Source organism: Gopherus evgoodei, chromosome 4, assembly GCF_007399415.2.
Source record: "Gopherus evgoodei ecotype Sinaloan lineage chromosome 4, rGopEvg1_v1.p, whole genome shotgun sequence".
NCBI lineage: Eukaryota > Metazoa > Chordata > Testudines > Testudinidae > Gopherus > Gopherus evgoodei.
This window is the reverse complement of record NC_044325.1, coordinates 111614871-111636084: the sequence shown is the minus strand read 5'-3', so window position 1 is coordinate 111636084 and position 21214 is coordinate 111614871. Positions and strand designations below refer to the sequence as shown.

The following is a 21214-nucleotide window of genomic DNA, read 5'->3' as shown; positions in this document are numbered from 1 at the left end:
CTTGGGTGTAAACCTACAGGGCACTAGTATGCTGCTCACTAAAAGGTCCTTGTGCACTTTGATCTACTCCCATTTCAAATGTAGAGTAGATCAACATGTACTAGAGCTCTCTGAGTATATGGCTCCATGGTCCATGTAGCTTGCTGTAAATTTACACCCTCACTTGCCATGCACTAACTCACCATCTAGACAAGCCCTAAGAGCTAAACTAAATTGTGTTATGCAACTTTGAAGATACTGATTTTTTTTTCCAAAAATGCTAGAGATTTTGTGTTCCTCCACTTTGGGGGCCCCTGTTTGAGGTACCTAGAAAAAGGTTTTAACATGTCTCAGCCTGGGCTCCCAAAAATGGAGACAGGTGAAATCACTAGTCACTTGAAGAGCTTGGTTATGGTACATCATAGTAGTCACTTAAACTAGGGAGTTGCTTCTGAATGGAATGTGCCCTTCAGCCCCAATGTACCCTCTTTCTAGGGGGAGTTGGGAGGGGATGGTATATAGCTGAACACACCATCTTCATGGTAGCTGAGGTTTCCCCTCACAATAGGGGAATCATCAGCTGAACTTTTAAGGAAAGTTTCAGGTCATTTTGCTGCACACAGGAGAGCATTTTGCAACAGCAGAAGGACCAAGGATTGGGTCTCCTTTGTCTGAAGAAAAGCATGATTTGCCTGTTATACCTGTCAGAGTTCTGACTGTGGCTTATGCTTTGCTGTACTCACATGTTGGCACAACAAACCTGCCAATGTAATAGGGTATGAAACGTAAACCCCTTTCCCTCAGATAACAATCAGCAGAATCTTTAAACGAGGCATTCTAAAGTTTAATGCATTTAGCTGAGCTTCAGAGATGATCTCTTGACAACAAATTTTCCCTGCTGGAACTCCTTGAGCGCTTCAGATGGAAATGGATGTATTTCTGCAATTGTAGATGGCACTCCACCTTGCAGAGTTTGTGTGGTCATGGCTCATGAAGATTGGAAGCAGACACTTGAAGGTGAAGAGATGCAACTCTCAGTTTCCTTCTCTCTGGGCATGGTTGAACATGAGCTGTAGGGCTACTTTTCCATGTACTGAGGTTCACATGACCTTCATCTTTCCTGTTCTCAAACATGGAGCTGAGATTTCAAAATCTTTGTGAGGTGTGAACTGAAGCGAGCTCACCATAAGAATGTGACTGGTCAGCTGTGATGATATCATCTTTGAGCTCTTGATCATAAGCTGCTATAAAGTTCAAGAGTTGTAGAAGAAGCGGGCTCCACAGTGCTTGAAATGTCAGTTTGTGGATCTGCATCACCCTGGCATATGATTGGCCATACATATCTTGTGCTGTTGGGTTTGGTCCATGAGCTCCACTTTCAGTACAGGCATCCGGTAGCCCTGAAGCCTGTGTGTGCTGGCCTATACATTTCTGAAAGTTCATTGAGATATAGAGCCTTATTATGGAATAAGCCACTCCCTCTACTGTGATGTGGTTCCTTTTAGTTCCATCAGAGCTTTATATTAGAACATATTTCTATCCAAGCACTGATAACACATTTGCAAGAGTATTGAGGGTGTATAGCTCGTGGGCAGGGGTTTGAATGATTAGCAAATATCCAATGATAGTTACTTCTGGTTCTGTTGTCACATGCAATTGGTTGAAATGTGTCCATCCACATTTTGGGTTTTCATTTTGATGTTTAATGATAAAGGCCATATCAGAAACTCTTGCATGCACTGCAGCTTCACAGTTTTCTTCAGATTCAGAGTACCACTCTCTGCAAACATAGTCCTTGAATATCAATTCTGCTCTATTATTTCTTACATTGGCTGGTATGATTGTGTCAATTGCATCAGGAATGCTGTGTGCTGCTGTTTGTTGTCTTTTTAGATCATTCAGCATCAGCTCAGAGGCAGGTCCTCTTTGCCAAGCAGCGATCTGGGTTTCATGGAATGAGCATTTGCCATCCAGAGACTCATCATGTATGTCAATATTGTCAGCTGGGAGTCAGGTTGGGAGGAATAACAGCACCATTTTTAGCATCCATAGTTTGTAGGGTTTTCTCTGCTAGGGCTGTCCTCACCTTTAGGATTCCTTCATAACTAATGCAATGGCCACCCTTATGGAAAGTTAAAAGTTAAACAAGTTGTTTGACTTTGTTGGCTAATGGACGGTGCACTCAAGACCAATATGCTTTGCTGGCCATTCCTTTGCACTGCTCACACCATATATATTCTCTTGAGCCGTACTAAACACATTGAATTTCACTGATTCTTGTTTCTCAAAGTTCTCTTCATCACATTGTCCTCAAGAAGAGACTACCCTTCATACAACTGGTGGAGGAACGTGTAGGGCTTAATTTGTAATGAAAGAGGTGCTGGGGCTCAAGCAATTATTTTACATTTATAACTGATGCAGCAAGCCCAGACATGCGAGGGTTATGAACTGCCAAGCTTTGAGGTACTGGGGCTCAGCACTGGCATACACTAAGCAGTGGGAACATGTACATGCTATTTGGAATGCAAGCAGCTACATTATCCTCACTGACACTGAAAGCTCTGTAGCAAAGTATCTGCCTGAATTTTCAATGCAAACATGTACCTGTGACAAAAATATGTCTTCCTGGAGGTGGTAAATGGGGATGGCCATCTCCTCATCTTGGCTAGAATCTGTTATTTGTGAGATAGGTACATATTTATACTTGGCTAGAACAAAGAGTGTTCATCTCTCAGCAGGAGACCCATCAGGCAAAGAAATGAAATGAACTAAATCCCTAATATGAGTTTGGAGTTTTTCCTTGAATGATGAACTTTGACAGATTCGAGTGTGGAATTTCAATGCCAGTTTCCTTTGCAAGATTGCAGTAATGATGCCAAACATCAGATAGCTCCAAAACATGGCTTAATTTGCTGCTTGCTGAAGCTCATTTTGGAGCCAAAGCATTGCTGTTAGTAATTTTGCTGCTCTCACTCTTTTTCAGCACAGACCTCATAAATAGGATGTAATAAGTCAGGTAATACTTGCCTTCAGCAGCTGAGGTCATTTACTTCAGATACACAAACACTCATTTTGTGGTCCAATACAGTTGCCTTCGTTAACTGTTAACTCATGTTGACTGTAGTTATAGAGATGAGTCTCTGTTTAGGATGCACTTCTTCACAAAACATGGATCATCACCAGTCCATAGTTTTCACAGTACTGTACTGTCTTGCATTATGGACACTGGTGTCTTTACTGGGATCACTACAGCTTGCCACACATGAAACATCAGTTACAGATGTTTACCGATGCATTTTGCCTTTGTTAGTGTATTGGGCATAGCAATTTCTGTGCCACACAACTGATACTGTCTGTTCTGAATGAAAGAAGGCCCAATTCTGTCAATGGACTCTCTGTATTTGACATCTTGCCATTTTTTTCCAGTGACCATTGCCTCCCTTACTCCAAGCAATCCTTGTTCACCTGCTTTACTCACATCTTCTTTACTTGATTCTGGGCAAATAATGCAGACTGTAGGAAGCTGTTTTGGCTCTCTGGAGACTAACTACCAGTTCCATGGTTTAGCTACAACTCCAAGTGTCCTAAATCCCTGTCTCATCTAACTACTGTTGTGCTCTCTTTTTGTATCACCATTACTTCTATACTACTTTTATTCTAATTACAAAGCATTATGTATCATAAAAAAAATACTAAGTCTGCAAGAAAAGGAGAAAACTATGTGTTATGATAACTTATTTCTAATATTCTGATACGTGGATGACTAAATGCCATAGGAAGTTGAATGAATATTAGGGTGAAATAGGTGGTAAAACAATGATGTGTTCTCATTTTCTGTTCTTAATAGACTGAAAAGGAATTATGCCAAACAGTTTGATGCTCACAAATTCACTCGCACGCTGTTGGTATTTTAAACATTTCTGGTGAATTTTGGTGACCATGTTTGTTTGCAAGTTTGAGGATCTAAACATCAGAATTCAGCTTGGTAACAACTATTTTCGAAATCAAAAGGTTCAAATTATATTAGAAAATATTGTTACCAACTTTTAACAAAAGATGACTCTAGACCCCTTTCAGAGAATTGATTCTGAGATTTTTGCCTAGTCTTTTGACTCATTTGGGAGACAGGAAACTACGTGCTAAGAATTTATTCATTCATGTCCTACTCTGAGAAAAACTTCAGAACCTTCTCTCTGTGTGAAAATGCAATGAGACAGAAGATCATAAACCCACCTGCAGCCCACTCTGTGGTCTACTTGGCTAAGCTAAATTAGCCTGCTGCTTTAGCCACTAGAGGGACCCCTAGGAATATAATATGCAACTGTATTGACAATGGCAATTTTAAAATTTTAGCCATTCAACAAAAGAACTGCATAGTTCAAACCAACCATGTTTTCTTTAGTTTATAATAAGCTCTGAAATAGCAGGAAAATCAGAATTAACTGGCGTCATGTTTTGCTGCTTCAGGCAGGAAATTAAATGTCCATGTTGCTTGGATTTCCCAGTAAACTACAAAGCCTATTTAAAAAGGTGTTTTGTTTTTTTACGTGAAGTGAGTGGTTAAATATAATAAAATTTTAGGGTAAATCCAAGATCCATTGAAGTCAATGGCAAGACTTTCATTGTATCTCCAATAGGGTCAGGATTTCATCCCTAGTGTTTGGAGGTGTTGAGGGCAATATTCCATGTTACCCATCAAGCTGAGTTCTGTGCAGGCAATTAACAAGATAGTAAGGATCCTTTTTTTTAATTAACTAGAATAATTACCATGGCCCTTGATTTCATTTGAATTTTAATAGCTCTTCACAAGCCTAGGAGACCAAAGCAACCATAGATACTCTGAGGTACCTACTTCTAGAACTGGAAGGGACCCCGAAAAGTCATTGAGTTCAGCCCCCTGCCTCACTAGCAGGACTAAGTACTGATTTTGCCCCAGATTCCTAAGTGGCACCCTCAAGGACTGAACTCACAACCCTAGGTTTGGCAGGCCAATGCTCAAACCACTGAGCAACCTTCCCCCTTTGATATGCTTGCCAAAATTGATTTCAAATTTGTTGTTGTTATATACCCTGCCAATTCCTGCGAATGTTATTTCAGTATTACCAGTACACATCTTGAGAGCTTTGATTTCCGAGTTCTCTGCCTTTTCAGTTCTCTTTCAACACATAGAATAGATGGGGAAAGACTATCAACTTGATTCTGACTTCTCACCAGTCAGCGTAACATCACTGACCACAGTGGAGTTACTCCTAATTCAGACTAGTGCAGTCGACAGCAGAATCTGTCTGTGTTCTTCAATCAAAAAGAAACTGAGATGATCATAAGCTCTTGGCAGCAGGGGCCATCTCCTTGTTAAATGTGCTAGAAGCTGTACATATACTGGGACTTGAATTCCTTACTGGGATGTGTAGGTGCTATCACAGTACAGATTAATAACAGCAGCTTCAATTACACTTTTAATTTGTAATACAGCTGTGGAATGTAGAGGTGATTTGGGGAACTCAGAGTATTGTAATTGAAACACCTTGTCTCCTTTTTTGGGTCAGAAGCTCTGAAGGTGAAACTGTGGTCCTTTTACAAAGTGAGTCAAAGGCCACAGTGAAAGGGCTTTGCAGGAGAGAAATGCATTGGTAATAGGTGCAGAGTCCTCCCCTTATCGGAGAGGTACACAGCACCCACAGAACAGCTCTCCCATGGCATTCTGGGCCAGTAGATCTGTAATGTGTTTAGCAATGGGCCAGGGTAGTGACAGGGGTACCCATAAATTCCTCTTCACATTGCTGCATAGAGCCACTGCAGAGCCACACAAGGGGTTGAGGAGTTCCCCCAGCAAAAAGCTTCACATGGCCCAAATCACCGCAGAGTACTAAGATGTTAGGCCTGATTCTGTTCTCATGTATACATATTTTACAGTGGTGTAACCCCACTGACTCAGTGCAGACATCCCAGATTTGATTTTCTCCAGTGTAATGAGAGAACAATTAAAATGGACATTTCCATTGTGTTTGAACCTCTTTGCCCCACAAAGGAGGCAGGAGCAGGAATTTATGTAAAAATACAAGTAGACAATGAATGCAGAGAATGTTTTCAACCCCAGTATTACCTCTGTTGTCATAGCACATCTCATTTCTTGGCAAAGTTCTTTAGGATACCTGTCTGAAAGGCACCATAGAAAATCAAATCTTATTGTATTTCAACTAACCAGAAATTCCAGCTTGGTGGAAATGGCCATTGTTATAGGTCAGCTCTGACTTACTGTTTTGTTTGTTTTTGTTTTTTAGTCTAGCTTTCTCACAGGTTCTCTGGTTAAAGCTGGATTTATAAGAGTCTCTCTTTGGAGTGCTGGTATACAGCAAAGGGAGTTAGAGGTATGTGCCCCCTCTCAGTACTTATGCATACTTCCCATTACAGTTAACTGGAGAGCCACACACCTTTCAAAGGCCAAATAGACCACTTAGTATGATCATCCCTGGGTTTTAAAGTGGGCTGCTAAATGATCTGAAGAAGGTGAAATCATCCTTCCCTATCTTTACTTTGGAGGACTTGGATGAGGGGCTTCATGATCAGTGGAAGAGTCATTGTATTTGCTAATTCAACGGCCTGTCAACAGTGTTTACTTTCTTTTATTTCACAGCAGCAAGGGAACTGGATGGTTTGAAAGCGTACAGAACAGAACAGTCAGTTATTCAGTAGCTACCACTCTGAGTCCATACTGTGCCAGTGCTCAGGTAACTACATTCTCCCTGCCTAAAATTCTCTTTGCACATTCACTTTGAGCTATCATTCTTCTTCAGTTTCTGTTCTGGATTGGTCTGCAGTGTTGCACTTTTAGCCCAGGTCTACTCTACAAAGCTTTGTTGTCATCGCTATAGCAGTCAGGGATATGAAAAACCCTAGCGACATAGCTCTAATAACAAAACCCAGTATAGGTGCAGCTATGCTGGCAGAAGAGTGCTTCTTTAAGCATGACTAAAATTGTTTTGAGAAGTGGTGTTGCTATGTCAACAGAAAAATTCCTTGTTGGTATTTGTTGCATCTACACTAGGGGGCTCTGCTGGTATAGCTGTACCATTACAGCTATACTAGCAAAGCATTTGTCATGTAGACAAGGCCTTAACAGCTGCTGTATTTCACCCCAATTGGGGGTTGCATTTCAGCAGTGGGCAAACAATCTGTGTGTACTGTATACGTTCTACAAAATTGCTTTGGGATCTCTCTGGATGAAATGTTCCCTAACAATGTAAGATTGCTATAAATATATATGAGGGGTGATAGCATGCACTACTAAATTTTAGTATGAATCAAAGGTCCCAAATACCTTGGTTCAACTTTATTATTTATTTATATTGCAGTAGCATGTGATAGTTCAGGATCAAGGCCCTAGTATGCTACTGTGTACATGCTCAGACTATCCCTATTCCACAGATTTTATCATCTAAATATAAGATGAGGCAACAGGTGGGTAAAACACACAGGCCGGGGAGCACATGAGTAACGAGACTGTTATTATTAGTGTAATAAGTGAGACAAGGTGGGTGAGGGAATATCTTTTACTGGACCAACTTCTGTTGGTGAGAGAGAAAAGGTTTGGAGCCACAGAGAGCTCTTCTTCAGATCTGGGAGAGGTACTCTGATATTACCTCACCCACCTTGTCCCTCTGATATCCTGGGACTGACATGGCTACAACTCCACAGCATAATGTAATAAGCAGCAGTCAGAGCACACCAGCTGCCTAACTATTTTCAATTGCTTATTTTTTCTCCCCGCTTCGGTTACTAGAGTTTTTATGATTGACATTGATAGAGAAAGAGAAGGCCTACTTTAATAACTTGTTTCCTGGTGGAAAAATGATACTGTATTTGACCAGATGGAATCAAGTTACTTTACTCTTTACTGGATGCTTATTGTTTTCCAAATGACTGGCCATTTTTTAACATGCTGGTCTAGTAAACAGGCTCTTTATTGTCTCTCTGATCAATAATACATTAAAAAAGAAGAAAAACAGGGACTGGAAAAATTGCACCTCCTTCTCTGTTCCATATAGTTTTAACTGTGAGGAAAAGAATCTTGTTCCTTGTGTCCATAAGTGGTCCATACAATATGTGCGATAAGACCTACTGACACATCAGAGGTCCAGCCAAGGCACCAATTTCAGCTAGCTATAAGGTGCATGATTTAGCACTCGGTATGAGCAGGGGCTTTCATGTTCAACTCCATGTTAGCTGGTTGTGCGTGGACCTTAGAGATAACTACAACCAGCTGACATGGAGTTGAACATAAGTCTCTGTATACAATGTGTGTTTAACATTGTATTAGTTGCAATGATTCTTCACAATTTGTTTTCTACCAGTGTGTCTATAGAAAGTCCTAAAAAGTCTGATCTTTTTCAGTACTGCAGAACACTTGCAGCTCCCATAGATCTCTATGAGAAATGTACATGCTGAGAACTATTAAAAGTCAAGCCCTTTTTGTGCCTCATTTATCCCCATTATGCAGATGAGAAAACAATACTGTCCTATCTCCAAGAACTGTTGTGAAGCTTACTTCATTCATATTTGTAAAGTGCTTTGAGTGACACTAATTCAAGTTGGATCTTAGAGTTATATTTTATATTTCTAGTTTTAGATACAAGAATGACACATTTATACAAATAGGATGACCAACCTCAGTATATTATAAGCTTTGTAATAATACCTTACAAGAGAACTTTTGCATGAAGCATATTTCAGTTACATTATATTCATACTCATTAGCATATTTTCATAAAATCATATGGAGTTCAACGTCACATGGAGCATCAAGCTTCTTTGAGGAGCTAGTTTGGGAGACTCCTCCCCCTTGGGCCATTGCTAAACTGCCAGCCCCTCCTCCGGCTGGGCTCCAACCCAGTTAACCCTTTGAGGGCTCAGTTTGCTCATCCTGTCCCTGAGCTTTTGGCACTGGGCCCACCTGTGGCCCCTTTGCCCACAGTAATTACACCTCAGGTCCCGTTGGTCCCCGAGGCCAGTCGGTCAGCTCTGGTATTGGCTGTGCCTCTCAGGAGGAATTTATCCAATACTCCCTTCAGGGAAGCCCCTGTGTGACCCCCCTTCTGTACTGATGTGGGCCTGTCCCCCTGGGACTCCATTCCATATCCCGAACTGCTGTCTACAAACTCATCAGCCAGCAGCCCTGAGTGGCGCGGGTCCTTCGGCCTCTTGTCCACCAGCCACATCCTCAGGTCAGGGGGACAGAGTTCATATAGTCACTCCAGCCCCATCAGTTCAATCACATCCTCCTTGGTCTGGGCCCTGGCCCCGTTCACCCACTTGAGGGGAATTCTGCCATCAGCGTGACCAGTTCCAGATAGATTATCCCCTGGGTCTTCTGCACACTCCTGAACCTTTTCCTGTATGCCTTGGAGGTCTGCTCAAACTTGCGCAGCAGGGCTTGTTTGAACAGTTCATAGTCCCCTGCTTCCACCTCATCCATCTGCCTGAACATCTCTATGGCTTTGGCACCCAGTAAGGGAGTGAGATGCTGAAACCTGGTGCACATTGCAGGCCTTCTCAAAGGCAGTGAGGAAGGCATCTATATCATCCCCTTCCTTAAACTGAGGCAGGACTTTTATATTGGAGTTCCCTGCGGCCCACCCTCACTCAGCATAGTAGGGGTCTCTCTGCTTCTCAGCTCCGCCATCGCCAGTTCATGCTGCCTCTGTCTCTCACAGTCCTCCCGTTCCTGCTGCTCCTTCTCATGGTCCTCCAGCTCTTTCAGTTTCAATTCCATTTCCAACTCCAACCATCACAGCTCCACCAATGGGGAACTCGGTCAGGAAGATCCCCTGCTGGTCGGGTAGGTGGATCCTGGGGCTGCTTGGCTTCTTTCAGTCCCTCCCGCATTCCTGGTTGGGTCGGTGGCTGGAATGATCCCTGGAGCTGCCTGGCTGTTCCCAGCCTCTCTTGCAGCCCCAGCTTGGTCAGGAATTGGCTCCTTAAAGCGATCATTCTCTTCCAACCGAGCAATCAGCTGTGCCTTGGTAAATCTTTCAATGAGCAGTCATCTCTCTCTGCACAGCTCTACAATGTCCTTCTTAAGGAGATGGTTATAGGTCATCCCCATGCTGTTCCCAAGTGGTCACAGACTCGCAGGCCTGTGCTCTCTCAGCTCCCTACGATCCCTGGGAGGAACCCCTTCAGTGTAACAGCCCTTCTCGGGGGTCCACTCTCACTCAGGGGTTAAGCCTTAGGCTCCTCCGCCTCCTGGAACTGCACCTCTCAGAGCCTCCAGCATGCCTGTCTCTCGCTAATCCCACTTTGTTTTACTTCTCCCCAGTCACTTACTGCAGGGTGCTCTATCCACAGGGTGCAGTCTGATCCCACCACTGACACCTGTTGTCATGGAGTCACGAAGTGTTGCTCTGAAACTACTCCATACGAAGCCAGTCAGGACTCTGGGGAAGCATGTGTCCTCTCTCTGAGCATAATGTCTCCAGGGCAAGAAGCTTACAGAGCTTCAACCTTCCTGGGTCTGACTTCAGAGCATTCAGCATCCCCTTTTCACACCATGTGCTTCCCACGGCAAGTTTGCACAGGCAGGACTCCTGGGGAAGCCAGAGAGCCCTGCACCCCAACTCCACAGTCAGATGTGACTCTCAGCCAGTGTAAAATAGAAGGTTTATTCGTTGACAGGACCACAGCGTAGAACAGAGCTTGCTATTACAGACATCAGTGACTTTTAGCCAAGTCCATCTTGGGAATCCTGGGCCAGATGTCCTGGATTCCCCCTCTTCCAGTCCCCCTATGCAGACTACCAACCTCCAGCCACTTGACCTCCAACACCCCCCTTCATGCCCCTCCTCCTTCTCTTAGTCTCCCTTCCCAGGCCAAAGATGTCACCTGGTCGCACCCTCCTCCTGGGTCTCAGGTTATGTAGGTGAAAATAGCGGGGCAGTCTCACTTGCCGTGAGGGGCTCAGCAAAATCACACACCCAAGTCCCACTTCCTAAGTATTGGTGCAGTACACAGGGAAACTAATGTACACACAATATTAGTATAGGACAGTAAGACTTACATGCAACATAACAAATTACTTAAATAATATCATAATTTTGCATGTATGTTATTGACTCAGAAGGTTTGAGGCAGAAAGAATTCCTAGAGTTGTGGTTTCAGGAAGACCTATTGGAAGTCATCAGGCGAGAGACCTAAGCAACTTCTTTTTTGTTGGTGCACCTTTGTGCCAAAGCAATTTCTGAATTTGCTTCAGCCAGAAAGAGCAAACCTGTTCCCAGAAATATTGTAATATCCTTCTGGCAGTCACAGATGCTGCCAGTATCCAATATACAAATGCAGAAGTTAAGATGTTTGTGGAATTCCGATGTTTGGAAAGAGCAGCTAATTTCTTTGGAGCTCAGTCAGATACGCTGATTACAGTGTGGAGGAGAGAGAGAGAGAGAGCATGTGACCTATATAAAGAAGAGAGTTTTGACAAATGTGTGATGCAATTAAATGATGTAATGATATGACCTGTCTTTAAAGAATGAGTCAGATGCTAATCTCAGACACCTCTGCATTTACACATACATGCGTATAGTGTCACACATGACACTGGTTTCAGAGTGGTAGCTGTGTTAGTCTGTATCAGCAAAAAGAACAGGAGTACTTGTGGCACCTTACAGACTAACAAATTTATTTGAGCATAAGCTTTTGTGGGCTAAAAATAAATTTGTTAGTCTCTAAGGCGCCACAAGTACTCCTCATTCTTTTTACATATGGCACTGTGTGCAATATCAAGATAAGCTCTATGCAATTGAGACTAGAATCTGGCCCACGTGCATTAATGAAGAACACAGGCGTGTTGCAGGTCCTTTTGAGGTTTCTGGTTCCTCTTCTGGAAATATGTTCAGAGGCACCATTGTGAAAATTGCTGGATAGTTAAATAAACAAACCAAACCAAAGTGCGGGGGGGAAAAAAGGCTGGCATTTGCCAAAACAGGCTTGAGACACAAATAGAGCGCCCAGCTCAGAGAATGGTTTCCTCTTGCCTAGTCAAGGCTGAGTGTCTCCCTTAGAGCTTAGGCCAGATTTTATAATACTTAACTATTCACCTTTTGGCCCACCAGACCTTGCTTTAATCACAAAGAAAAAAAATTAACAAAACCTGATGCAACATAGGAGGTGCTCTTCTACTACAGGTATTTCCAGCTCCCTTATTCCTACACAAATGTACCCTCTGAGCAGGGCTCTTGGATAAAACAAGCTCCTCCTCTTAAATAGGCAAATATCTAGGGCTTATGTTCTTTTTTTTTAAATTAAATAGAAGCTCTCAGTCACACTGATAACAGCAACTAGTACTGGGCAAACAGTGTAGAAACCATTTGCAATCCTTTGTTGAATATAACTCAGAAAGTTGCCTGGATAGTATTCACAGCCTTCTGTGTGGATTTTCCATTAACATTTGTACAAGTGAATTTTCATTTCCAAGAACAGACTTAGAAAGCAAGTGTATTTGCAGAGATGTTTGGAAGATTCACTTGATCAAAGGTTTGAACTGGAAGTGACTTGTTTGGTATATTCTCCTGTTGATAACTGTTTCAGTCATCCAGTCAGGGAACTGAAGCATTACTTAATATGTGAATGAGAGGACTAAGCAGACAGCAGAAATAGCAAATATTAAAATGCTTTTCATCATAAAAATGTAGGCCCTGATCTAATAAAGCTTTTTGGCATATACTTAATTTGAAGCACATGAAACCAGTGGGAATACTCATATGCTTAAATGCTTTGTTGGGTCTGGGCATTAGGGCCTAAATCCTGGGCACTTTGTAAGCCCTAGAATTCCTGGGGGGGAACAGACTTGAGTGCATCCCCCAATATGTGTAAACCAGTGAAGAATCATAAAGAGTAAGAGCTGGTCTCAAGGATGAAAAAGTGTATAAAGGTAGATGTGTGCTCCATATGTTTAGGTAGGAAATGTTAGGGAGTGTGGGCATGAAGATCTTAACAATTGATAATAATAGCAAGTCAATCTTCAGGTTGCTTATCCAAACAACCTCAAAAGTCAGGTTTTATCGGCCATCTCTGGTCTGTGCATATACTTAATACATTCCTCTTTGTTTCCTGTAACATAATACTTATCTCTACCAATCATAGTCCCAACCTCACTATATCTGCAGACAAATTAACCCTTAGCAAAAATGGTATTTGCTCAAACCAATTTAAACCCTCTAAATTGTAAGTATTTTCTGTCTCATTTTTCTTTAAATAAAGTAACATAAGATCAAACTAACAAACATTTAAAAGCTGTTCTATTCTTTTTAGACAATGTCTGTTTATGAGTCCGGTGAGCAGTTGATGTGAACTTCAAGGACTGACACATGCATGCTTGGGCTGCTGACACTTTGCTTAGTCATGTCAGGAACTATTCTTTCTAATATAGTTGTTAAACCTTTAAGCAGACACAAGAAGGTGATGTTTCACAATAGACAGGTATATGTTATTTGCCAATCCACCTTCTATTGTTGTATTTCCCCAGGGTTAAAGGCCAGCAGTGATAATATGCTCTAGAACTGTGGTCTACACTGGCCATTTCACCCTAATATTTCCCAGTGTTGCTATCTATCACTGATTCTACTGAGAGCAGTTCTAGATGACACAGTGGTTAAAATTTTGGAGACCGGTGGTGCCTCGGCTCCACTAGCATTCCTACCAGTGGAGTTGGATTAGTGGGAGGAGTTAGTAAAACAGTAACAGTTTAGATTAGGTCTAGCAGGGCTATTAAAAAGGAACTGATAGCACACTCTTGTGTTATGTATTGAGTGCACATGAATATGTTTCAGGTCAAGTAGCTACCTTGTGTCTGTAACTGGGATTGCTAGTCATAACATCCATGCTATAATGACTGCTGTAATGTGAGTCATTCTTTCCCTGACAATAATATGAGTAAGATAATAGTAGTGTGATGCAGCTGTCACTTAGAATAGACCAGGAAAGTCTAGTTACAATGAACTGACTAAAAGGTAAAAAGTGAACTGAGGTTTGCCCTGAGATTCCAGCCACCCGTGTAACTATACTAAAACAAAACTTTAGTATACATGGACAAAGCCACTATTTTGCACCAATGGAGCCAAACACTTGATACTGGGGTAAACTACACTGATGTAAATGACAGTTAATACTGGTTTCCCTGACTAAACTTGGAGTTTGCATTGGTATAGCTACAACAATAGCTGGCCAGCAATGGCTGAAATCAGGGCAAATACCCGGTGAGTAGACAAGGCAAAAAGAAGCAGGAATTTCCTTAACCTGTTTCCTCAAGCACGTGTAACAAAATAAGGTCCCAGTCCAGCAAATACTTAAAGTTAAGCACACATGTAAGCATGCAAGTCATTCCATTGACTTCAGTTTTCAGGAAAGTCAGTGGAATGATTTTCATGTTTAAAGTAAAGCATATGCAAAAGTTTCTGCAGGACCATAGCCTAAAATTCTGAAACAATAGTAGACAGCCCAAATCCTAATATTCCAAGAACAGTAAAGTAAGTTATTGGGTTCTCGAATGGAATAGAATACATACCAATGAGGTCTGTTCTTAAATTGATAGGTGCAATAACAGCAATTATAAACGCATATAAAGGAGAGAAACATATAAGGCCTTGTCTATATTTAGGCTTAGCTCCAATTCAGCTATCAGAGGCTAGCAATGAGTGTAGCTGCACTAGTACAAATTTCATGGCTAGACAAAGGAAGTCATATTATGCACAGGTAGTGGTTATCCCTGATTGAAATCAGAGTAAATTCAGCTGGTATAAATTGAGGCTTTCTTTGTCATCTTCGGAGTGGCGATGATGCAGGCCTGCAGTGTGTAGGAGGGGATCATGATGTGTAGGAGATGATCATGGTGGTCCCTTCTGACATTAAAGTCTATGAGTCTGAGCTGCACCAGCTGCTTGTTGAGCACCAAGTAAAAGCAGGGCCTCTGTGCTAAACTGACCAAAAAAAAAAAAAAAAAAAAAAAAAAAAAAAAAAAAAAAGGGAAGAAGAAAAAGAAACCTAATACCTCAACTCCTCTTCATTATCAAATTTAGGCCTTCTCTGCACTTAAAAGGTTTGCTGGTAGAGCTATACGAGCAACATCCACCACCACCCCTTGGGAAACACAGCAAAAGCTTCTTTTTTCCCCCCGTTTTCTGTTTGTAGGTTAAACTAACTCCCTGAACGGAATGATCTATGTCAGCAAAATGATTTTTTATTAATTATTTATTATTATTATTTGCCAATATAACTGCATCTACTCTGGGGCTTTGCTGGCAGAGCTGTGAGTTAGGGGTGTGATTTCCACTCCCTCCCCTCTACCCCCCCATTCCTAACTGCCATAGCTATGCTGGTAAAACTATCTAGGCCTTACTTAAAATAGTTCACCCTGATACTGAATAAATAGAAGATAATTTTATTGTAATAATTGTATTTACGATGCACTCCACTGCTGAGATCCTCAGGTGCTGCACAGTTTAAAATATAGTGAAGACTGAGATAAATTCTAAATTACTTAGGGGATCTGGACACTCAGTCCTCATTAGTTTTAATGGGATTTGAGTGACCCAATATTGTTGGTAGCTTTAAAAATCTCAGCTTTTGATTCTAGTAGTGTGGTATGAGGGCAGATTTTGACTTATTAACAATTTAAAACGGTGTCTAATTCAGTCACATGTGCACTGAAAACTCCAAACAGCAGCCTGTATACACTTTTGCCCACCCCACGCATTTAAAAATGAGTCAACTCCTCGAAAATCATGATACTGACTTAAAATTAATGAGATTTAAAAACAGTAAATAAATTTAGGGTTCTTTTTATTTGGTTTTTAATCATTCAGAGTCTTGTCTCAAGCTTTACTTTGCAACTATGAGGGCTAGAAACTTCTTTTTTCTTGTTTAAGTGAAAGCTGAGATTCTCATGTAATTACATGCCTTCAGGAGTTGGGGCACTAAGAAAAACAGTGAATATCGTGAGTTTGAAAAACTGTGCATATGTTAATGTATGAAAGTATCTGAAACATTCTGTATTTCACCATGGTGAACCATAGTTCACTAAGGACAATACTGCCCAGTTCCTTATTGAGTCCCAGTTACCTATTTCTTTGGTTGGCTTTTTAAACTGACTTCTTACAGAATGATTAACCCAGGCTACAGTGAGTGGAATTCAGGTAGGCACTAGTACTGATTTTAAGCGAGGAGGAGTTGTTGTTGTTGTTGTTGTTAAAACATATTTTGCTGTTTCTCCATGGAAAGTTTTGTTTACATCAGAAACTTCTCTCCCCACCCCCATCTCCACAGCCGCACAGAAGTTTTCATTAAACAGGAAGTAGCACAAAAAAAAAAAAAAAAAAAAGAGAAGAAAACGGAAAAAACCCTTAGCAGCAATGGTTAGAATGCAGATATCAAAGTCAAACTTACAGTTATGTGGAAAAACTATCTGACACGGAAGTCTGTGATTGCCAGGGTAAGTGTTTTGGTTTTCAGGACACACAAAGCAACCATATGCTTTCAAACTGCACAACTCTTATGTTAGATATAGGGAACTAACTGCGCAAAGAAAGTGTGTCCCTCTTTTGAAACTCACTGCACCAACTCTGCCTTTTAATTGTTCAGTAATGGTGAAAGATGTGACTCTGCATTTTTATGCTGTATAAAAAAGTATAATATATACAATTCAAAAGATCAGAAAGACCTTAAAAATACATTTCACATCCAACTATATATATGGGTGATGAATATAAAGACAGCCCCAAGGTGGGACAAAAATTCGCTATCTACCATAGACTCTGTGTGTGATTTTTAAGAGTGCTGAATGATGGACTCACTCTACTCCTATCAACGTCAATTGGCTGGGAATTTTCCCATAGACTTTAATGGGAGCAGAATTAGGCCAATGCTGATTACCTTTTAAAATCCAATTCCATCTTGCTCCAGATGCAAATGCATAATATGGTACCTTGTTGTAATAAGTTAACAATAACATATCTTATTAACCTTTTCTTTTTGATTCTTAAATATTTACTATGTCCTTCATAGATTGTAAATTGCAATTAGTACTAAGCAGCAGTGACAATGTTGACTATATTACAGTTCCTCCTTAATTTTTAATTCCCCGTATCCTCCTTATCCAAAGCATTTCACTACTACCTTCAGTATCAAAGCATTGCTGCCTGACTTGGTACACATTTTTGACACTCTTCCCCCTCTTCTTTCTATTCCTAGTTCTTTTATCTATACAGTGTTCCTCAGAGTTTTTGTTTTCTTCTGTTTTAAATTATTTTTTTCTTTTGTAAAACAAACAAAATACAAAAAGTGTATATATAAATTAATAGGGAGACAAGAATAACTTATAATGAAGAGAAACTGGAATTGGTGCATACATATTATGTAATTGTTTATATTTGAAGATGCTGCATGCTGTACATAAAATACCAGGTACTTAATGACTCTTCTGCCTTGTAATTAAAGTAATTATTCCCTGGATTCAGGTGTTAAGAACTCAATTTTGACATTTCATTTGAGAGAATCATCCCACTAGTTTTCAGTTATGCCACTATGTCATACTCTCCATCATTTAGTATCACTTTTAATTCTTCTTATTTGTTCACCTTCCTGTATTTGTATAGAGATACTTATGTACAAATATATTCCTCTTTTTTTTTTAACCTTTAATTTTCTTCTTTTACTTCCTTAACAGGATGACTACATCTTCTGTCTTGTTTTTTATGCTGGAAGTAATTTGTGTGAGTTATGTAAAAGTTTCCTTTCTCTCCAAGTCTAAAACCTGTCTCAGAATTCCTATCATCTCTTTCGTCATCATCTCATGTTTTAAGTAAGAAAATATAAAACCTTGTCACAGTATCCTTAAAACAATTACTCAGGTTTCAAAGAGCATCCTAATCAAATTTAAAGTTTATCTTTCAGGTATCTTTGTTGTCCCTTATTTTTCTTGATTTTTTCAATCTTCTTGTCTGTGTCTCCAGAGATAGGTTACTGTATAGTCCAGAAAAGTATGCTTTGCTTTTATAGAAATGTTGTATTTTATTTAAAAAACAAATAGATTAACTTTTCCATATCAAACCTTTATTAATATTATCATCATAGGGCCTAGGAGCCCTAGTCAAGGACCAGAACCCCAATGTGGTAGGCCTCAACCAATGGAGGGTAGTAATTGAATGTTTTCATTTTTCACACTGGGCTTAAGTAACTCCATAACAAAAGAGATTGGCAAATATACAAAAAGTTAGTTTGTGAGTACCCTACTCGTATGGGTAATTGCTCATCTCATGTAAATAAAGGTGGGGGACCTTTGCAATCTTGCCCAAAGAGTCACACAGATGGTCTTACTGGCTGCCAAACACATCACAATCAGACATTACTAAAATCCCTGCCGATTCTGAACCCAGGAAGTTGGTACTGGAGGCCAGAAACAAGGCATCATTCCATTTCTACTGAAATCCAAAACTTTCCTCTTTGCATTATCAGCACTTTCATTAGCTAATCGGAAAGCCAAATGATCATTTTTACTAGATTAGACACAAAAACCTTGTTATTAAGTCACAATCGGTTATAGTAAGGGGCAGATTTTTCATGGCCCTTGTAAAGGTGCACAGTGTTTGGAGAGGTATTCTCTTCCTCCTTACATCCTATGCACAAGGACCAGACACAATTACAGTCTGTGAACTTGGGGAGCACAAGATCTATTTTCTCCTAGCAAAACCCAGGGCACAAGGTACCCAGACATTCCAAACCCGTGGGGAAAAAAAAGGCAGAAATTGGGCTTGTTTTTGGCTTAATGGGCTTGTGAGTTGCTTGTTGGCTAGTTTTTTGGCTTGCAGCTTGTTGCTGCTGCTGCTGCTGCTTTTTTTTTTTTAATCAGCTCCCGGCAAGCAGGGGCAAGAGGGGGAGAGAGTCAGGGTGCACAAGAGGACTCACACAGTCCCAGACTGCATGCAGTCTGGATCTAGTCACATAGAGTGTTGGCGTTCTTAGCGATTGGTTTGTTTTGGCCTTGTTTTGAAATGAGATTAGCTTGATTTTTGGTTTATTGTGAACATCAAGGTGCTATTTGCCCCATGAAAGTTGGCAACTGTGAAGGTACCACAAAGGGGACAGTGTGGAGGCACAGCCCTGACCTCCAATACCCATGTACTGGTCAGTGGAGCTGGCTGGGTATAGAAAGGGTGGTATGCTACACCACAGTGCAGCATGTGGATTCTCCCTACATGGCACAGAAAGCTCTTGACAGATAGTGACTTCATACCACTCCTAACCTGGGTCAGTGCCAATTGGGCACAATCTGGCTGTCTGTAGATTAGGTAGAAGGCAGACCTCCCTTCTTCTGGCATGCTGTTTTGCTAAGGTGGCAATCACTGCCATCTTATTTTTCAAACAGATCTATTTAGCCTTTATAGTTTGTAAGACCGATATTTTGCTTTTCTTCATTTAATAGACAATGGGACAAATCATACAATCCTGTTCATTTACACTTCCTGAGGATCTGGCCTAATCCCCCTCCATAGCTCTCTCTGATTTGAATGGAGCTGCAATTAGTAAGGCTGTTTTTGTTTAACTTTATATAGCCCCTTAACTTACCACAACTTTTTTTTTGTTTAAGCACAAGTATCTCCCATGAACTCTGTGGTATGCTATGCTTGAACTCAGCACAGCTAGTTCTCCTCTATTCTGGGCTAGAAGGAAAAAAACAGCTCTCCAGACCAAAGATTATCTTCCCTTTAGGTCTGGGAACAGAAATCGTTAGCTAATTGCTGCAGCATAGGCTCTTGTAACTGTGGTGTGAAACAACTTGTCATAGTAAAGTAAGCCATTGCTTAAAAGAGTAAACAGAAAAAGTAGGCCAAGCCCTCATATAACCTAACAGTAATGGCCAAACACATATAGTGGGGAGCCTCCACAAAAACAAACATATTGTAAAGGTGGTGACAAGAAGGTCAACTGTGATCCGTGGGCTGAAGGGCAAAACTTATTGCTCTCTAGTTCAACCACCTAGTCATCATTAATTTATATCATGGCAGCACCTAGAAATCACAATGAAAAACTAGGGCCCCATTGTGAAAGGCGCTGTTCCAGAGAAATAACAAGGAAGACAATCCCTGCACCAGTAACCTCACAATTAGAGCTGGGTGGAGAAAGGTAATTCCATTTCACAGAGGATTTCAATATTTCAAACTATGTTTTCATTCTGCTTTTGAATGAAAATCAAAATTTTTAAATTACTGTGGGAAAGCAAATGGGCCTGTTTCTGGGGCAGTCTGAATGGTGGGCTGCCTGGGAGCCACTGACCCTGCACCCCTGGGATCTCTTGGGAATCTGGCATGCTGAAGAGCTGACAGCCTGGGAACTTGGGGGCTGGTGTTCCCAGAGCTTCCACAGCCTCAGCTCTCCATCAGCCTGCCAGGTTGGGCTGCCAAAGAGTTGGGACCTAAGTGGGCAAATGGGCAGGAACCCTGTCCCCACAAACCATTTTGATTTTGACCAGTCAGCATTTTGCAATGGAATAACCTTCTGGGCGAGAATTTCTGACAAATCCTACTCCTAATCTGCATGTCAGATAGGATCCAACCAGTGGAAGAAATAGACAAATGGACTGTGTAGGGCGGGGTGGTGAGATAACAATAAAGAAAGAACAGTTTAGCACCAAAGACTAAGACAAATTATTATTTACACCTAGAGATCTAGTAGAGGACATTGTGTTTGTAGACACAGCGCTGTACCAGCGTCACCAACATATGAACACAACCCTGCATAGGGACCGTTCCTCAGCAGGCAACTTCTGAGGTAAAGCCCCTCCCCTGCTCTTACGTTCACCTTGGAGAAAATTATTACAGGCTTGAAAGGCTACAGCTGCTTTCTTCCCTGCTGGCTGGCCAGTGAGCTATGATACTGTCCTCTCTCTCTTTTTTTTTTTTAGCCAACCACTTCTGTCCACATATCTATTCAAGTGACATCATCATAGGATCTAATCACATCAGTCATGCAATCAGGGGCTCATTCACCTGCACATGTACCAGTGTTATATATGCCATCATGTGCCAACAATGCCCTTCTGCCATGTACATTGGCCAAACTGGACAGTCTCTACGCAAAAGAATAAATGGACACAAATCTGACATCAGGAATCATAACATTCAAAAATCAGTAGGAGAACACTTCAGCCTCTCTGGTCACTTAGTAACAGACTTAAAAGTGGCAATCTTGCAAC

The 21214-nt window shown here is 41.2% G+C and overlaps 1 protein-coding gene across 1 annotated transcript in view; it reads right to left on the bottom strand.

The window, feature by feature from the left end:
• TRPM5 (transient receptor potential cation channel subfamily M member 5) overlaps positions 1-10081 on the bottom strand; it is an 87167-nt gene extending 77086 nt beyond the window's left edge. Inside the window, 3 exon segments of the mRNA XM_030562134.1 lie at positions 1164-1410; positions 1612-1982; positions 9613-10081. Coding sequence (XP_030417994.1) covers positions 1164-1410; positions 1612-1982; positions 9613-10081 — 1087 coding nt within the window.
• Positions 10082-21214: the final 11133 nt, after the last annotated feature.